We start from the raw sequence: 19,904 nt of genomic DNA on the forward strand, positions 1-19,904 counted from the left end.
AATCAATTTCCCACCAAGGACGCTTTATTTCCGATGAAATTGCCATTTGAATGTTGCTCTGATTTCATCGCAATAACATTACGATGATTTCCCGATTAATTGATAAACTGATATGAGCGCAAGAATGACTATTTCTGCCCATTCTGCGCAATATTATAATAAATCTTGGCTCGCCAGACTAAGGATGAAGCTTGCAAAACAATATTTGCGACGCCACTTGTTGCATTAATCGAATTCATAATAGGATTTTATGCAGCATTATGATTTCATTACTTTGAATATACCAGAAAGCTCTGAAGCTTATCGAATTGTGAAGCTCTGTAATCAAGATTTTAAATTTGCATATTAAATAGCACGATGTGATAAAGCATCCAAATTGATTGGTGTAATTTAACGAAACTCTTCTAAATTGAAAAATTTTCATCAAAGGCAATTTGTATCATCGTGATAGGATGTTTTTAAAATGAAATTTGTGGTGTGCACAATTTAGATTAGCATTTATATAATGAATGGAGTCAGAAATAAAATTATCGCTATTATACATTTCGCATTATGGGAGCTTTCAAACATAAATTATGACTCAAAAGCGCCTCTTCTTACCACAGAACACAGTGAGTCCACCTGGAATTTGGCTCCACTAACATTTAAATTGGTGACAGAACTGTAATTTACATTCATGGATGGAGATTTGCCATATGCTATCTGCCGAGCTCCAAATGGACCCATTACGACTACACTTATCGCACATTTTCAATCTCAAAGCGCTCTCACTCCGCGCCTTGAGTGTCGTTAGCGAATCTATGCCAGGATATCGGGTAATGAAGTCAGAGATTTCGGCTCCTTGCCTGCCATTCAAATGAACGACAAAGGCTGAGAAACTGCCACGCACGTTTTCATATATGCATGTATGAAAACCTCCCCAGCATTGATCATGTCGAGTGCTTTTGCCATAAACATTTCACGTATGTTTGACTTTCCATCGCAAATGGCATTGTAATGAGAACACGAATCAGATGAATGGATACCGAGTCATATTCCACATGGGAATGGGAGACAGACACACAGGAAATTATTTCCACTGGCTATGTATCCACCGATGAGGGCGGGCAATTTTGCCGCAAATCGGTTAAAATGTTTCGATGTGAGTCCAAATGGGCGAAATTCCATCCCATTCTCACTCAAATCATGCACATTTGCCTCCGAGAAAGTAGAGTTTTGTGTTCGATGTGCTGTCATAAAATCACGGCAATATTTCTTCACAAATTTTACAATCTCTTTATATGGTAATTTGCCAACGTGAGCTTTTATTCGTGCTTTTCTTGCTCTGTTTCAGTTCGAAAATCTCCCCCTTTTTATAGGGCACATCGTAAAAGTCAGTAAAATCCAGACGGGATATTTAATGAAATTAATCAAAATTCCAATACATTTCGCTTACTGTGTGTCGAATGCAATGATGTTGTGTAATTTGCATATACGGCATAGCTTTGAACCTTATGCTGGATGATTTTTATATTATCTTTACACCATCTCAGTGCAGAAGTTTCTCAATCTCTCTCTCTCTCAACTATTTTCGATTCTGAAAGCATATTCTGATAAAACTTTCGTAATTTTCCACAATTAAAGTTGAACTTCCCTTCTTTCGAACTGTGTATAGACAGGGATTCTGAAAACAAATTAATTCTACTCTTGACATACAGTTGGAAATATATTGATCACTCTGGAGCATCTTTTCGTGTTAAGAATTTATTGGAAAGTAAACAGAGCATGAAAAATAATCTCTTTGCATTTAATTAGAAAAATAAATGCGGGAAATTATTGGTGTGTTTACTCGCAATGAAAAACCAAATTTGTGCGTCTTGAAGCTCAAATTGACGATAAAAGCCCCAAGTGAAATCTCGTCATTTGATCCGTAAGTGCTCGAGGTTGTTGCTTATTTGAGTGTTATTCAGACAGACTTTTACCTCAAAATATCGACGTGGTTTCTTAGGTGGGGTGAAATTAATTTTCTCTAATACCTCCCTGAGTCACTTCCGTGAAGCTCTTGGTGGGATTCAGGCCAACATTCTCTGAGCTTACCTGAAATGAGAGGAGAGAAAAAGAAATTCAATGAGCTTTCTTCGCACACAACAATTTATTATCTCTCAAGATTTAATACTGCGCATTTTTCCTCCCACTCAGAAAACGTCTATTGTTTATAATTTCATCAACGCCATTCTTATGTTTTTAAACATCTTTCCTACTATATAATGAATTAGTTAAAAAAACATCTACAGCATCATCGCATTGACTTCTGCTAAAACTGCTGAACAATGACAATTTATTTGGTGAGGTTTTACACAATTGATTCAAGCAAATTTCACCACCACCACGGCATGGTCTTTTCACTGCCATTTATCAAACACTTTAGTGGTTGCATTATCATGCAAATCACATGCAAATTTGCTTGTCTGAAACGTATATATCTAAAAGCCACCATTGCACCCGTAAATTCAACTCCCACGGGCTTTTCCGATATAGTTGCAAATTAGAAAAGTTCCAAACTCACGAGCTATTTCATTTATTTTCGAGTCACTTGTTTTGATAACGTCAATATATTAGTTGTGAGTGCTTGAAATACTCCAAGAATGTGGAAAATCACGTAAAAGCACTCTCCTGATTCGATGTCACGTTTAATTGAGAGCTTCTTGTCAATCTCGGGGGAAATGTAAGGCAAACCCTTGAGATTGCTAACCCTTCGGGATGAGATGAGGAAAATTAGCTCGTCTCCGTGGATCTTAATCAAACAGGACAGGTTTTTAATACATGATCTGTAATTTTGTCTCTGTCATGAATTGATATTACACTTCAATTACACAGTGTTAACACGAAATATATTTATTTACTAGAATCATAGAAGAATGTGTCTTTAAAACTCATAAAAAATACATATGTATGCAGAGAACAAATTACATTCTAAAGCTTAAACTTTTTAATTGGAATATGCAAATTTTGTCAACTTTTAATACGCTTTGTGAGAGAACACGTTTTGAATTTTGACATTTTTTTTGGAGAGGAAATTGCAAACAGAGAATTTCAATATTTTAATAAAATTATTTAACAGAATTTTCATCTCAATTTCATGCATAAATGAAATATAATGCTAAAAGTAGACGATTAAACTTCTAAATGCAATTTCTCTCTTCTGCAATAAGTGCTTTTATTATCGCTCATAAAAGTTCATTAGGTTTTAACAAAACAAATTGAATTTTTTGCACTTTCAAAAGCTTTGAAGCCTGATAAATTTAATTAACGGAGAAAATTTATTTATTGGATTTCTTCGAAAATTCGAGTACAATATTTTGATGGCATACAACCACATAAAAAATTTTGTTCTTGTATTACAATTCATCTCACGCGCAGTGGAGAATATTCAGCTTTATTGTCAGTATGCAAAAGTGTCTAAAAATATAACGCATCGCTGCACAAATTTTCAGTGCAAAATGCGCAAAAAATAACTTTTATTCAACAGCGTTTTTTTTTCAAAAGCTCTGTAATGCTCAGATGAACATTACTAATTGGCAATTAATTTAATTTTTTTTGAATCTGTGATATGGTAATGAATTAACCAGAATTCATCAAAAGAGAAATGTGTGCTATAAAGTTTCAGTGGGGTTGGAATTGGATGATAAATATTTGAGGGATTGAGTCTGTAGAAAGTAAGTCCAGAAAACATTGAAAAGTCCCAAAGAACGCTCACTAACTTTGTCCTCGCCTTGTTTCGCAAACTTGCGAAACGTGAGTATTTTAAAATTTATGAAAGTATTTAGAATAACTTCCTTCACGCTCCCCATTAATAACGGCCCTGGGCATTGAAATTCCGTGAAGACGAAACACCTCTTGGAGTGTTGGTAAAGTTAAGTTTTCCAGGGCTTCGTGGCCCTCGACCAGGGACTGACGGCAGCAGGAGGGAGACAATCATTGCGGAGCACTTGAGCAGCACTTCCTCAACGACGGAAGGATCATCAAACTCTCATCCATGTCTGCCAGTGCGCCATTTAACTGCGCTCACCGAGATTGTGTGCGAATGAAGTGGGGTTTCATCGCAAACACCCACAGAGTGTGGCTACAAAAAAACACCAGAGAGTCAAGGATCTTATTCGAACCTCTTTCACAGCATTCTGAGCATGACTGGTGGAAAAGTTCACAGAGAAAATGTCATGTTTTAGAGAAATTTTCAGACCAAAACTTGTCTTACAACTTTCAAAAAGGTGCCCACTAATCAATACACTCTCCACTCCACCTGCTCGCGAAGTGAGTCAATTTGCCGAAAGCACATCGCTGCGTTGTCGCTGTTATTAATTATTTATCATCCATGTGAAAAATGCTCCTTTGCACCTGTTGAAATGGCATAAATCAGCGCTCTTGTGTGACAGTTTTTAATCACTTTTTCTCTTTCGTCTATTTTCCATTATTACCATCCGTGGGGTTTAGATTGAAAACAAATTGATGCGAAATTCAATTAATCAACTTTATTTTCCAATTGATAAAACGAATTCGCGCCACTTTGAATGGCATATTATGCAAATTCTACCTTTCGGCGAAGAATGACCCGCCTTCTTCAGAGCCACACCCATTAAAGTGCGCGTTCTTTCTCAGACAATTTTCCTTCTAAGGGATTTAAAAAATTCCTAGTTCTTACATTACTTATTACCCCGAAATTTTAGGAAATAAGCGTAGAAATGCATATTATACTAACAAAGGTTTTATTCTATTCTAATTCCAAAGTGAATGTGACAAAAACTCTTTGTATTCTCATTTGCAAGCAAACCCAGCGTTTTTGAGGAAAAGTTTATTTTGATTAACAATGGCGGTTTTTGGAGAGGAAGAGAGAAAAAATCACTAAAGTATGAACTTTTTAGTGGACTTTAGAGTATAATGGCATCAGGTTACACGTGCGATAAAATTACTCGTGGTCGAGTTGATATTAAAATTGGATTTTTCATGTGTTTCCGGACTCTCAGAATCCATCTAATTTCATGCGGAAGCCATATTTTTAGTTCGTAAACCCTTCCTTTTAAAATACACATTTCTAGTTGAAAAGACTCCACAAATGGTTCTTCATGCAGAAAGTAATTCAAGAGGAAGGCAATCAGATGGAATGCACGGAGCAATGATGTCCCAGAGAGAAGCAACAGGTCCTGTTTATGGAAGGACTTTGTGAAAACTTTCCGTCAAGGCTAACTCATGACGTCGGAAATATTGTATTTATGTATGAATTTTCTCCCACCCACTGAGGAGTAATGGCGAAGCAGGTTAGAGTTCAACTTCATCGCATTCTCTCAGCTCACGTGAAAGTGATCTGTTCCACCCCAAAACAATCAATCCATCATTTTATCAGCCACTTCCATTCTTATTCTTCACCAAAAATATGATTAATGTGCTGAAACGGTGCGTCTTCGACAAGAGACGTTAAAGAATCTGCCTAATTGAATTTCCTGCATGAAGTGAAAAGTTGGAGAAGAGCTTTTTTTCATCTTGTAGGGGAAAATCCCCGTGTGGAGAGTATTTTAAAATAAATTACCATAATAGTCAGATGTTCAATGCCATTGCCAAGCAACATATATCATCAGCATTTCCAACGTTCGCCAGAAAAGAACCGCTCTTCGTGGGGTCTTTAGTTTCCTCGCATAGGAAACTATGTTGTATGTATATGAGGAAGCTTGCGAACATTCAAATTTCAACTCAACCCAATTGACGTGGCATCGCATAACATATGGAATAAATAATGAATACATATGCTTTCTATTCTTCCTTTTAAAAATTCGAAACTTCTTTCATGCTACATTTTTCTCCAGGAGTCCTGTGGAGTGGGGAATGACTATTCTATTGATTTTGAGACGAAAATAGTCTCCCAATTCAATTAAACGTTTACCCTCACCTTAATCTAGAGGATGAAATTTACGGGGAAAACAAGTGGAGAAAAGCCCGAAGAGAAAAACTATGAAATCATGGTATAAAAAAATGCCACAAATTTTCTATCGAATTTTGTATTCAGTATTCTAAAACTTAATCTCAAAAGTGTTTCAGAATTGCCCCACTTTTTCACACACAAAATTCACTTAGAATTTTCATGTCGAACGCAAAGTCTACCGTATATTTTAAGCCTCGTCTCGATGCACAAACTCAATTAGTGATGTAAAACGATTTTCAACACCTCTTTTTCTACAACACCTCTAATCACAGCTCCTCTCCTTTGGGCTTTGTGTGTCCCAAATCACACAAACCCTCTCCCTTTCCTAAAAACGGTCAGGGAAATTGAGGATTTATTACGAATAAATTCAATTCTCCCTCTTTTGTCCACATCAACAATTTACGCTGCGCTGTGTCCGGTGGTGATTTACAGTTTAGTCCATTTTCATGTTGCGTGAAAATAAAATTACGTCTCATGGGACGTGGAATAGATGCAAATAGATAAAGTGGATAAAATATTGTGACGTTCACAGCTTTGCTTAGCTCAGCGGAAAATTGAGATTCCAGCCAAGGAGTCCCAAATTTTCTGTTCTCGCCCGTTGCATCACTTAGCATATTATATGGCTTGTTTGCTGTGCCACGAAATCAAAAGACACAGACAGAGATCGACTTTGGAAAAGCCGAAATTTGCTCATGCTTTGGGAATACTTAGCAGGGCGAACGCGGCCGGGAAAATTCATGATAGCAATTCCCATTTGCGCCCTCACGTACGCTGAATACATAAATGAACTTTGAGTCCCGCAAGTGTGAATTATTCTTTGTCCCTCTGCTCTTTTTTCCTTCACTCAACGACAGTCTCGCAGCAGTTCATCTTAAGAGAAGAGGAGTATTGGAAGTCACTAAATGACGAGGAATGAGAAATTAGAGGTAAACGGGCGATTTATTGCAAATTAAGGCATCTTAAGATGCTTGGTCGAGTCCTATAAAATATTTCTCATTAATTTCGACCTTAATCATAAATGCTGAAGAGTAGATATAGGATGGAAAAGTTATCTCATTTGCTGTCCGGCAATATCCAGTAATCCGCAAAGACCTCAGCCTCTCTCAGCCCTTCGTCATCAAATGGTCACAGCATGAATAAATGTCTAGAAAATAGCACTCATAAATTACAAGACGCCACTTTCATCCCATCTACTTTCCCTTGCCCTGGTGAACACCCATCACTGTCATGAATGTCTCGATTTCTCTTTCATTGTGCAGGAATTGAAATAGAAATCACATTTTTGTCAATTTTTCACCAATACGGCTCGGGAATATTTTCTGCAAAAATGCATTTGCATCTGCTGAAATCCATTTTTTCCTCCAATTTCAGACGCGATGACGCAGAGTGGACAATTAAAATCAGTTGAAATCATAGGGCTTTCAGGGGATTTCACAATATTATGGTCAGTTGGTAAATCGCACGAGTTTTTGAATCCAAAAAATAATTGATTCCTCCAATTAGCGCAGACCGACTGCCATTCACAAGTGCCGGGACGAAGGACGCAAGGAAAGCTCTTCACAAAGCTCCCCTACATGCGAACTTCATTTGAAATTCACTTTGAAGGACTCGTTTTCTGCCATCATCACCACTCCATAGCAATATAAGTAAATATATTTAATATATATACTGTGTGAAATTTTTTTTCCCTCCCGCAAAGCAAAAATCAGCCCATATCAACAGAGTCTGGCTAGGATGCGAGGTAATATGTATTAAAATGGACGACCGGCCCCCTGGGGTTGGTTTCATTTTGCTAAAATTGCAACATAGCATTTTCAACAAGATAAATAATTCATGCACCCATAAGAGGTGCTTTTACTTATGAATATTGTGTACCCAAGAGAGGGCATATTTGCTGTCTTTAAATTTAATTTATAGCAGAGGCGACCCATAAATTGTTTCACCCTATAAACACAGCCGTAAAAGCACATTTTTGTGCTAATGGTCGAGGGACAAAATGGCTCTCTTGGACGAATTTGTCAAGCAATATTCAATCTCTGCGCCGTTATGGTTACATTTAATCGGCCTACAAGCCGAGAGCTTTTAAAAAACATTTTTCAATTTCTCAGTAGATTTTGGGGTAAAGCTCTGACTTGAATGACAGCGGAAGGTTATACCTATGGCGGGGTAAATGGTTGATTTCACATTGAATTGTGAAGGAATGAGCGAGGATAGAATACAAGTGGGTGGCTTTGCAATATTTGAAGGGGAATCTCTCGATATTTATTACGCAATTGAGGGAGAGAGCTTTTAAATGTCTACAGAAATTGTACACATTGCCCAATGTCGTCGTCAGTCCAATCTTCTCTCGACTGGTAATTCCATTTCAACACTCATCAACAATTCCTCTAATGGAATCCGTTGTCGCCTGGCGACCTACTAGTTTCTTCCATTGCAAATTATTCATGAAACTCTCCACAAACATCCGCCTCGTGGCGAGAGATTTTTCATGGCCTGCACTCCGGACGAACTGGCGGTGAAAATTCATCACAGCGAGTGGGAAAATGACCCAGGATGCCTGACACCCGACCACAATACATCAAAGTCGCACCGAGAGTTTGCCTCTTTGTTCCAGAGAAAAAGTCCTGACATGGCGAGAGGAGAGAAAATGAAATAATGGATAAATTTGCTTCCTCCTCCTATGTCATCACTTCTGCCACCCATTCAGTTGATGGTGCCATTTTTCAGGCACGCACCCAAGGGGATAAATCAAAAAATCGCCAAATCAACAGTTTGCAACATTCTCCTATAACTCAAGCAAGCGAAACTCAAACTCTAATTATACATAGTACGAAGGAGGCACGCAATGGTGAAATAGCGCTATTTTATTACTTTAATATCTAATTTACTCTCCTTACTAATTTGAATGTGACACGAGAAGATTGTTGGTTGCCGTGTGAAATACTCCACAACTACCATTCGAACAGCCGTTGAACATGAAAAGCGCCCCCCTGAATGCGATGAAAAGTTTTCAGCGCACGAGAACCGACAGATAATTGGGTGGGAAAATGCTGCAGAGTGTTGCTCATTAGAAATTGAGCTGGAATTGTCTTGGCAAAAGTGCCAACGGGAGGAAAAAGTTGCGAGAAAGTTGAATCAGTGGAGACGCCTGGTCGCTCCGCAGTCACATTCTATTAATTCTTCAAAGGGTTAGTGAATTCCTCAGCCATTCCGGTGGCCTCTTCTGTGTACATTTACCCTCATGACTCTCGCCACAGGTACAGTGCCCAGAGTGATTCTACGAACAACTATTTTGCGATGCATAATCCCAAAATACTTACATATAATTAGGAAGTGTAAGAACTAATTAGGTATGCAAATTACTTTATAAATCTTCTTGCACCCCATATTTTTGACGAGTGTTTCTCACAAACCGTTATTTCTGAAGCTACTTGAGTGTCAGAAGCATTTTGTTTGCGAGAAGCATCAATTCTCAGAACGGAAATGTTTATTTTTTTCTCATTCCCAGCTTGTTTCAGGAATCTCGTGACTTATATTGTCCATATTTTTTGTTCTGTAAATTTTTTCTCCCCAGAATGCCACTCATCGTCCTGAAACTTTTTCCGTTTGGTACATAAACAGGCACATGTCTAGATTTTACCTCAATCTGTGAATCCTTTTTGCCAAGGGATCCGCTGTGTCCTCCACTTTGCACGGTATTCATTTTGCGGTGAGTGGACACATTTACATTCAATGGGATAAAGTACTTTGGGAGATTTCTGTGTATTTTCCACTTATCCAGCCCTTACTCTTGCAATCATCTCACACTGTCGCACTTGCTTTTCAATGCTGCTGTCCACCAGAGAAACCAGCAGACTATGTCCAAGGGAGGGAAAACTTTAAAGAGCGCAGATCCAAAGAAAAGAACAAGTTGTGAAGGGTGAGAAGATTAGTTAGTCTTCTGAAGAGGTTAATTTCGTTTTAAAGTTCACTGTCTTTGAGGAAGCCCACAAGAGGAAATTTGTTGAATATATAGAACAATTTATTGCGCATTTGCACAGTAAATGGCAACTTTCTATCCTCACACTCTCAATCGAGGCGTGTAATTAAGAAATTTTACACCACACAAATTTTCAATTTTCACAAATCCGCGACATTGTCTCATCACTGCACGAGATCACAATTAATTAATTAGCTTTACTGGACAACTTGCTTGAAGTCTTACGTGGAAATTCATTGATGAAGAATTCTCACGTTGTCGGTTTTCCGCGAACTTTCTCGTGAAAGTTTGTTGATCCACACCCGATAGCATATAAGACATGACCGAGCCTCGGACGGAAGTCCGTCCTCGTCGACAGTGGAATTCAAACTGTTCGCTTTTCACAAAATTCACTGGCATCTCGGAAAAGCTGCGAGAAGCTTTGCGCCGTGAGCTTTCCTCTCAATGCGTGCCTCATGCGGCATTTCCCACATTCTCTCTTGCGCTCTCACTCAGCTTCTCTCGCTTCTCTCAATGGAAACTCTTTTTTCTCAGCACTCCCTCATGCTATATAAGAAGCCTCGTGCTCAAATTAATATGCCGTTTTTCTGTGCAACCTCACAAAATCCATTTTCGATCGTTGGCCTCCCCTTTTTTTTAGAACTGCCAAGTGTGAAAATTAATTTAGAGAAGTTTTGATAAATTCGCTAGCCATCATCATCAAAAGTTGTGCAGTAGGGGAAAATTCGTGGTATTATTTTAAGCGTAAAAAGTGGAGGGTTGACCTTTTTCTGTCCACAATCCTACCAGATGGTTGGTGCTTTTTATTAATTGGGGGGTTGATTTGGGAAAAGTCATGAATTGATTTAAATTGTTTCCTGTTTGTGTTGAATTCCCTTTTCCAGATGCTCGGACCGAGCATTTTTTGGAAAGTTTCCAAATGAAATTTATGGGCTTTTCCAAAGACTCACTGGTTTATGTGAATGGTTTGGAATTTGAGGTTGCAAATAGCTTGTTCATGTTAGCGTGGTTTCAGAAATTCCAATAATTTCTTTTATTCAAATTCATTGAATATAATAGAGTAAATTAGCGGCAACAGGAAATGAATTCAGTTTGAACATTCGCATAAATATTTATTTACTGAGAGAAGCTTTTTGGAAGTTTGGTCATGAAAGTCCAGATGCTTCTCCATTAGATTTCAGTCCAGTTATCGATTCTAGGGCACATTGAATATTTTATGGATGGACTTTATGCCATACAATTTAATGTTATTAAGGCAATGAAATAGTGCTGATAACCAATTTTAGTGTCTCATCAAATATTTTATTAGGCATGACTGGAAAATCTTTAATCATTTCATATAAGATCGATACAATTTTTCTCAGTGCAAAAACTATGTTTTTTTTTTTAACTTACCTCTCACCTTCACGAGACGCAGTTGTCAATGAGAAAAGGAAATTCTGATTTCAGGACTGTTTCTCAACGTTGTCCGTGAATAAGTGTTTCTTTTTCAGTGCCCAGAAACTCATGATCATCAATCTCTATACACGCGCACTATTCACACAGTGTAGAAAAGCAAAGGACACCCAACATGACAGAATGAAAGTTTATATTGTACAACATGGCAAAGAAATGTAAAAGCTTTCTGAATCATTTTAGACGATCTCCCCATTTCTGCACATTTTGAGCATATCCTTTGTTCGCCATCCTTCCTAAGCGTGGGAACAGCTTGCAGCCAGCAATGAAATACTGTGTTATTTATGTGTGACGATTTAATAGTTTCACCGAAGGAGGGGATAATAGCAGATTTTGCTATTTCAATTCGTACTTTTCATTTCAATTTGCACAACAGAGAAAAGCCGGTTTTTTACGCTCACTCCTAAAGTCCGCCCGAAAAGGAAATGTTATAAGCGCATTGGAAGGCAAGACGGTGAAAATCTTTGGAGAATATATTGCTATGAAAATAAGCATATAGCAATGAAAAATGCAGAAACAGGGTGGAATTGTAAGTATGGTGTTGAGGGTGGAATTGCATTTTTGGCTCACTCGTCCTGCTTTTGACACCCGCGCGCAAGCAAGGAAAATGCACGGGAGTTTAATGATGTTTTCCACATGAGTTTTGCTCTCAATGTTGCGGAATTTGTGCAATTTTTCACTGCCATTTAAATGGAATGCTGTGCCCTGTTTTTCCAGCCACACAAAACAACAATTTCTTGTACATTTTGATGAATTTACGTTAAAGTCAGGAGAGCATCAGTCATGTTCATGCTGTTTAAGTGAATTTGCCTTGAAGTCTCACCGGATGTAATTTTCAATTGAATTGCAGAGAGATGAAAGACGACGGAAAAACCAACAATCTGGAAACTTTGGCCAGATGTGGGAAGTTGAGAAAAAGGAATGGTGCAAAATTGTGGACAGGAGGTCGTCAAAAGCAATGGACTTGTGACGATTCTCCACAAAGAAACATGTCTGAGAGGGCAAAAATACATCTTCCGAGACTCATATTTCACTGTTATGCACTCAGGAAGTCTTTTCGGTGTAGTTTCATCCGGAAGAAGCCTTGACCCAGAAGATAATCTTGACTCTCTCCGTGTTGCGCAATAAAGTCTGTAAGTGCTCAGCAATGAGCACATGAGAATCACTGTTGTGGTCATGAAAATTAGATCTCCCACAACATGTTCATTTTCCTCAGTTCACCTTTTCCACATCACCGGTGAAACATGCCTTTCGACATTTTTGTCAAGCCGAGAGACAACTTGTGACGAAATTCAATTTCCCCATGCAAATCGCCGAGGACATGTGGAGATGGATTTGGGAAAGAGAACCATGCTTCTTATCTCCTGATTTGACAAGAAATCAATAGCATCTCTCCGAATATTTTGTATTTGTGAGCAAATGGAATAAATAAAACATTCTGTCTTGCATTTCTTCATAAATGTCCAATGTGTTCCTGTGTCGTTCCGCCAACGATTGATTGTCCTATTTTTCCCAGCTGTAAAATGAGAAAAGGACACAGAAGTGTAGAGGGAACGAAAGGATGACTGATGTTCATATATCTCTGAAAAGCTATCAATTCCATAAGATTGAGTTCAAGGTATGTATATTATCTGTACACATTCTTCTAGATAAGATACAATCTTTATCTGTGGGTGTTCTTGGGAGATCAAATCACATTTTTTCGTCAATTCAATATGAAACTCTTATTGAGTCAACTCAAAATTCTCTCAGTGATGATTTAATGCAATTCCCATCCCTCAAACGACACCACAGCTTTCCCTCTTTCCTCTGGCATTTGTGAAAAAAAAGAACTTTTTATAAATTCTCCCTTCATTGGCGCCTGAACGAGAAGAAAAGCTCCAACAATCTAAGGAATCCCTCCAAGTGAATTTCTTTTCAATCCATTCCTCATTCTTCCCGCAGTTTTTCCTTCGCATCGCCTGAAGGTGGAATGAGTCATAAAATGTAACGAAAGAATATTTTCCGTGAGAGAGAGAGAACGCAAAATTTGTTGTCGAGAGAGAAAATTGGCATAGAGATGTCCTTGCCCACGGACAAATTTCCCTGTTATCACTTTACTCCGAGAATCCCCTTGTTATGGGGCAAGGCATAGACATATGGCCAAAGCGGCCAAAGACAATCATATAAATCAACAGGCAATAAATATATGGTTTAATTGGTTGCTATCACGAATGCAGAACAGTTAGTATTGGATGGAATTATTAATGCATAGCGAACAATTGATTGTCTTGTTTACTCAATTGCTTAGGAGATATCTTTGACATACATACATATATCCATGAAGTATGTTGTGACAAATCTGTGAAGAAAATCAGCTTCATTGACTTTAAATAAGTGCGAGAGAATGCTGAGTGAATTTGAATAGGGACAAGTGTTGCTGGCGCATGCGACAGCGGACAATGCAGATATTTTGTTGACAAAAGTAGTCAAATGGCAAAATTTCATAGAGCTTTCTGTGCTTACATTGTGACTAAAGTTATTAATTGCTATTTTCTTCTCACTGTTTCTTAGATAAATAATTTACTCTGTCACAAGCTATAATTAGTCTAACAGAAAAGAAATAAGTCAAGTTATGAAAAATTAATAGAAATTATCTCTTATGTGCGCTATAATTAAAACATTTTCTTTCCTGGGTGAACATGAAATTCATGTGGTTTCCATCCTTATTTTTCTTTCACACTGCTTGCTCTGAGAACATAGTTTTTAATTACTTTCAATATTTATGGAAGAGCTTTCACGGCAGCTTTCACAAATAATACCGTGGAGACTTTAATTTTTCACAGCGAGTAGATTAGACGACCCATTTAAAGGATAATAGCTAAAGCACTCACTTAACAATTAAGTTTTGTAGAGAAATTTCACAACACACAGAATGTTTTGTCATTCCGTACTTTAATACAATTTTTATAATGAAAAATATTAGATACACCTTTCGAGAACTTATATAATCATCCCTGATGCCTTACAGTTGATATGGCAACGCAAGAGGAATTATCAAGGGGTAAACATGTGTCACTCTGAGTGAACCCGAATTGCGAAGATTGGTATGATTGATATACCAATATATCACAGGGAATCCCAAAGAATCCTAATATATCCGAAGGAATCCTAATATATCCCAATGATTCCCAAGGAATCCTAAAATATCCTAATGTATGTATCCAAATAAATCCTAATGGATCCCAAGAAATTCCAACATTAGAAGTTTGTCTGATCAATGCTAGAGGCGCTAGTGTTAAAATAATTTAATTTTTAAGTAAAAAATTTTTGTTCCAAGTTCAAACTATTTTGAACAAAATTTTTGGATACTTTGATAGTCCAGATTGAGACGTTTCCGAAATGTGATTATCTTTTTTTTATCAATACCGTAGAACCCGAGTTATGAAGGTTTGAATTTTTTGGTAAAAAATGGGGTTGGTCTGATTGGTCACATTTCGAGTTGGTTGCGTCGCTCAGCTCACCCATAAGCTAGCCTTGATCGTTTGCTTATCACGTCCTTTTCTAATAGGGATTGTGGATTACGCTTCAGATTGCGAAGATTGCGTTCTCTGTGAATCGTGATTGCGCCACATATTTACCCCTTGGGAATTATTTGGTTTCTCTGCCGCCTTTGCAATCCCATTCGCCTCAGAGCAACTTCAGACGAAGGAATGCAGTTTGCTTGTACCGCCATGCTTGAGAGTTCGCTGAATTACTCAAGTCTTCCTGCGCATTTGTTGCCAACAAAATACAACCATTCTGCCAGAACATTTCTCAAAGAGTTAGAGCGAGAGAGGCATTGTTGGTTCTCCAGAGGATTTAACCGGAATTAGATGCGACTGGCAGCAATTGCATTTTGCTACGCCGTCTGTTGAATGATTGTTTTGGCTACTTGCGCAATTAGCTGTGGCTGATATGAAACACAGCATCTGGTTTTTGTGTATATTTCACAGGGATATTTTTGGGGTGTTTTAAAACTCGACCAAATGCACGCGATGAAAACTCTGTAATTAAATATATCAAAGAGCGTTCCTCTGGAGAAATGTAATTACACCCCACGATTATCTGTGCAGCATTTCACATGCAGAGTGGCGAAACTGTCGTCGGATGTCCTGGACTTTATGTCTTTTAATATCTCCCAAATGTGCAAATGTTGTCTCCTATCTTGTAACAGATATTCGTGTGTACAATACTGTGTGCCAGAGTTCTCCGTGGCACATGGAGCATCGTCAGCGGCAAAAAGTTCTCACTCTTGGCTGTGTTCTGGAAAAGCTCTCCTCGTCACCCTTATATGGAGAGTGTTCATTAGACCAACAAGTTCGCACACGAGAAATCCCAATTTGAGTAATTAAACTCGTCTAACACTTTATGAAAATTAAAACTAATGGCTGTTTTGTCAAATTTCTCGTGTCTCTGCATGTGTGATTTTTTATATCCATAAATTCACCCCAATTGACAACAATATAGGATTACCTAAGGACAAACTTTTCAACCAATAACACTCTATTTTGACTCCACATTTTTATCACCACGTCGCACGCTGTGGCTCCACGGAATCTTACACCGTCGAGAGTATTTGTCACGAAGAAAAAGAGGGTGAAACGTGGAGACTTCTTGGCTCTCGATGGAATCAAATTTCACCTATTTCACTTTAAGAGCTCTCCTTGCGAGATACCTGAGAAATTGTACTTCACGAATTGTTATTTGGCATACAATGGCTATTGATATGTTTGCGAATTTAATAAGGTCATTTCTCACTGTGAATTGCAATTAACAAGAGAGATAATAGTTAGATATAATACTGGTAAAATTGACTGATTACCTTTATATGTTATATATGGATGTTTTCACATAAACGCATGTCATTGTTAGTTGCTAGCTAATTTACAAAATATTATTCAGTGAACATTGCATAAATATGAGGTTGATCCAGATAATTAAATTATTGGATATTCACCAATTTAATGTTACACAAATGGTCGAATGGAAATAATGGTTTTATTGAAAAATTAAATGCAAATTTATGAAACCACATATAAAAATACTGGCAGCAATATCGAATTAAAACAGAGAAATGTATACATATTTCTCATTGTTTTATTTATTTTAAACATTTTTATTTACCATTACCATATCTTCTTTAAAATATTGCAATATAAAAACAACAATGTAAGGAAACATAATGGTAAATGTTGAAGGAAATGAATGGACTTAATGCAAACTTGCGAAAAATGAAGACAGTGCAATAAAATCCTCATAAAAGTTCATACTTAAATAAACAATTCATTTTGCACAGATTTATGGTTATCTGAGCTTGTTTGAGCATTTTACGAGGTGAATTGATTAACAAAGTGTATTAAATTCTCTCATCTGTGAAAACCGTATTGGAGATATAAACCGTTTAAATTCAACTTCCTTGAAAGTTCAACAGTATAACAGTTTTTCTGTAACGGATTGTGTCTGAGATGAGGGGAAATTTCTGCGCATTTCGGTTCATTTTTAAAAATTCCTCGAGGAAAATATACTTCCATTGCTGGTGTAATTCAATTGCCGCTGTTTTAAAATAAAAGGCAAAATCCAATAAAAAGCTTTCAGGGAAATTAAAAGATTTTCCACCCATTAAAATATTCAAATACACCTTGAAAGCTAAAGCTACAGAGTCGGTGATTGTATTTTCACGTCGAATTTCAGATTAGAGTCCAGCTACAGGCACAGATTTCTAAAACCCTTGGCACTTTGAGGTTTTCATCCAATTTTTCCCAATTAAACTTTCACTTCAGTTGCTCTTAAACTTCGGCATGAACACAAGCAATATAAGATGCGAGGACGCCTGAAATGCAATTACAGCGGAATTCTAAATGAAGCGGAAAGTCTGAAATTTAGAAACGGAGGGATTGGCTGGAAGATACCTCAATAATCACTGGCAGTGATGATAATTTTGATACGAGCGTATGAATTATTTACACAAATAGCCGAGAGAATGAAATTTATCACGATGGAAGAGAGACTTTTTCTTCTCGCACCATCCACCCTCAGAGCAATTTGCCATGGGAAACCGGGGGAACCTGGAGGGTGGAAAAATGTTGGGTGGCAGGCGAAAATTACACTCGAAAAAATGTCAAATTCTCACAATTCTGTCATTTTCAGCATACACTTCGCAATTTTGTGAGTGTATCGAGGAAAAATGGGAAAAAAGCAGAGAACACATAAAGACTTTTGCTCAATTCACGCCGTGTCCTTATAGAAAAGCCATTCTGTAAAACAGATTTTGCCATGGCATTCAAACGAAAACGTGGCACAAAGGCGGGATTTCCTTGATAAGTTTAGTGTTTCTATGTTGCTCTTTTCCTTCACTTTTGCGCCCCTTTGAACATGAAATCAGCATCAAAGAAATGTTAGGGATGCATAAAGGAAAATTAGGTCATGACTCGAAAATCCTGTCTAAGGACAGACAATTCTGAATAAACATGAAATCTAGGAGATTTGCCAGTGAATCAGAAGAAATTCCCTACGCGAAAGTCATACATATGCAAGATTTGTTGGGTGGATGGCGCACTGAGAGATAAATTGTCCCATAAAGTGACACATTCAACATTTATATCAATATTGTCTGTGTCTTTCGTGCCACAGGGTAGAATTTAATACAGTGTGGCAGCCCTCGAGGAATTCCACAGCTAGGATCTTGTCTCTTGTTGAATATTTGAAGAGATTCTACACTCCCTTATGTTTATCTCTCTAAATTCAAATTTGACCCATTTCTCTGACACTCCGGGCACATATTTTGTCAATCGATATAATAGGCACTGGCAATTTCAAGGTAATAATGTGTGAAAATTGATAGAAACATCATACGAGCACGTGTTTCTGTCCCATGTTCGCCACGGGATGCATTATTTATCTCGTATTTATTCATTAGTATCCTGTCAACACGCGGCGGACAGGTCTTCTTGGGGATGCCACTGAATTATTGATGGTCTTTCCTTCTTACTCCAGAGTCAGACTGGTGTTTTGATATAGGAAAACAAACTCACAAAATATAATTCTCTATAATATGTGTGTTAGATTTTCATCTTCAATATAAAGCTGTGTTAATAATGTAATTTTCAGGCTCCGAATAACATACATTGTGCAAGCGAAACTCGCTATCATTTCACCTTTTTCTCTATTCATTTAAAATTATCATTAAATATCCAAGATTTGCCAATAACGATGTACGAAAAGGGTTCACGAGATATTTCCTAAATGCCTTAGAGGATGATGTCATTTTTGAACTGGAATTCACAATGTTTAAGGCACCATTAACATAATTTGACCTTTCGTGGAATTCTCATGACAAAGTTTGATTCCATGCAACTTAATATTGCTTAATGCTGCAAGGAACATGACAAGGAGTGGCATTCTCGGGCAGATTTCAATGTTAAAACTATGAAGATATCAGGAATTTTGCAATCAGACATTCTCCGGAGATTTTAAAGCAATGCATTTATTGCAAATTTCAGACAAGAATTAGTTTTAATGTCAAATCTGATATAATATATTATTCGATTTATACAATTGACTGAAGATAACAAAAATTTCAAATATATCTGCAATTTCACAGATGTGCATTGGAATAAATCTGTTTATACTGCTAGACTTTGTTTATTGGCAATTGGAGAGACAACTGAGTTCAAATAATGTGATTTTTAATAGGGAAATAATCACATTATGCTGTATATTACCAATATCTCTATACAAATTTCACAGATGCCAACGAGTTATGTACTCTATGTTTCACCATATGGCATTTAATATAATTCTTAAGTCGACAAAATGCATTATGAGAGTTCATCGTCAAGAGTTTTTATGGGCAGGTAAGTGCCTCTGGAAACATTCACTAAAATATTCATTGTGCAATGCAAATTGCTGGAAAACTGTTCATTTTATGAGGAATTTTAAGTGGTGGCACATTTTCCTGCTGAGCAAAAGTCATACAACCCTTTCACGAGCTGTACTCCAGTGGATTTCCCCATTTTGGGATCAGAGAGGAAAACTTTCGCATCTTGTGGAATGAATTTTTTATGGGCTCATAAGAGACACAAACTACCCAGTATTATTGGTAATTTTCACGTTCATATTTTCCGCATCGATACTCAGTGTCATTAATAACAAAGGCATGGGTGATAATAAAATTCCATTGATGACATAATTTGTCCTCCATTATATCATGAAAATGTTTATCCTCCTTCGAGGAATTTTTTTCCATGTCATACTCTCTCTCGGGGATTTTCCATGGTGTCGGCATCTTCCCGGGCCGATGAGGCACACAAAAAGTGACGAGGAGAGATCATAAAGAATTTTATTACTGCGCTCATATCATCGAGGCGGGGTGGGAATCTTCGAGGATCCGAGAGAGGGAGATTAGATCAAATTTGATTGTTTGGTGGATTGAATTCATATCACAGTGAGAATATGGAGTGAGGACAGAAGACTGAAAAGTACAAAATAATTCTCCCCGCA

General features: G+C 37.5%; 1 protein-coding gene across 2 annotated transcripts in view; it reads right to left on the minus strand.

Moving 5' to 3' along the window:
* LOC132262805 (inactive dipeptidyl peptidase 10) overlaps nucleotides 1-19,904 on the minus strand; it is a 69,982-nt gene that overhangs the window by 24,396 nt on the left and 25,682 nt on the right. The window contains exon 1 of one of the 2 annotated variants that reach the window (XM_059762234.1): nucleotides 9,591-10,097. The exons of the other annotated variant lie outside the window; for it this stretch is intronic. Within the exon in view, the coding sequence (XP_059618217.1) occupies nucleotides 9,591-9,653 (63 nt within the window). The 5' untranslated portion in view covers nucleotides 9,654-10,097. Of the gene's footprint in view, nucleotides 1-9,590; nucleotides 10,098-19,904 lie in introns of those variants that run through there. 2 annotated transcript variants of the gene reach the window in all.

This window comes from Phlebotomus argentipes, unplaced genomic scaffold (genome assembly GCF_947086385.1).
Source record: "Phlebotomus argentipes unplaced genomic scaffold, Phlebotomus argentipes genome assembly contig_15, whole genome shotgun sequence".
In the NCBI taxonomy this organism is placed as follows: domain Eukaryota; kingdom Metazoa; phylum Arthropoda; class Insecta; order Diptera; family Psychodidae; genus Phlebotomus; species Phlebotomus argentipes.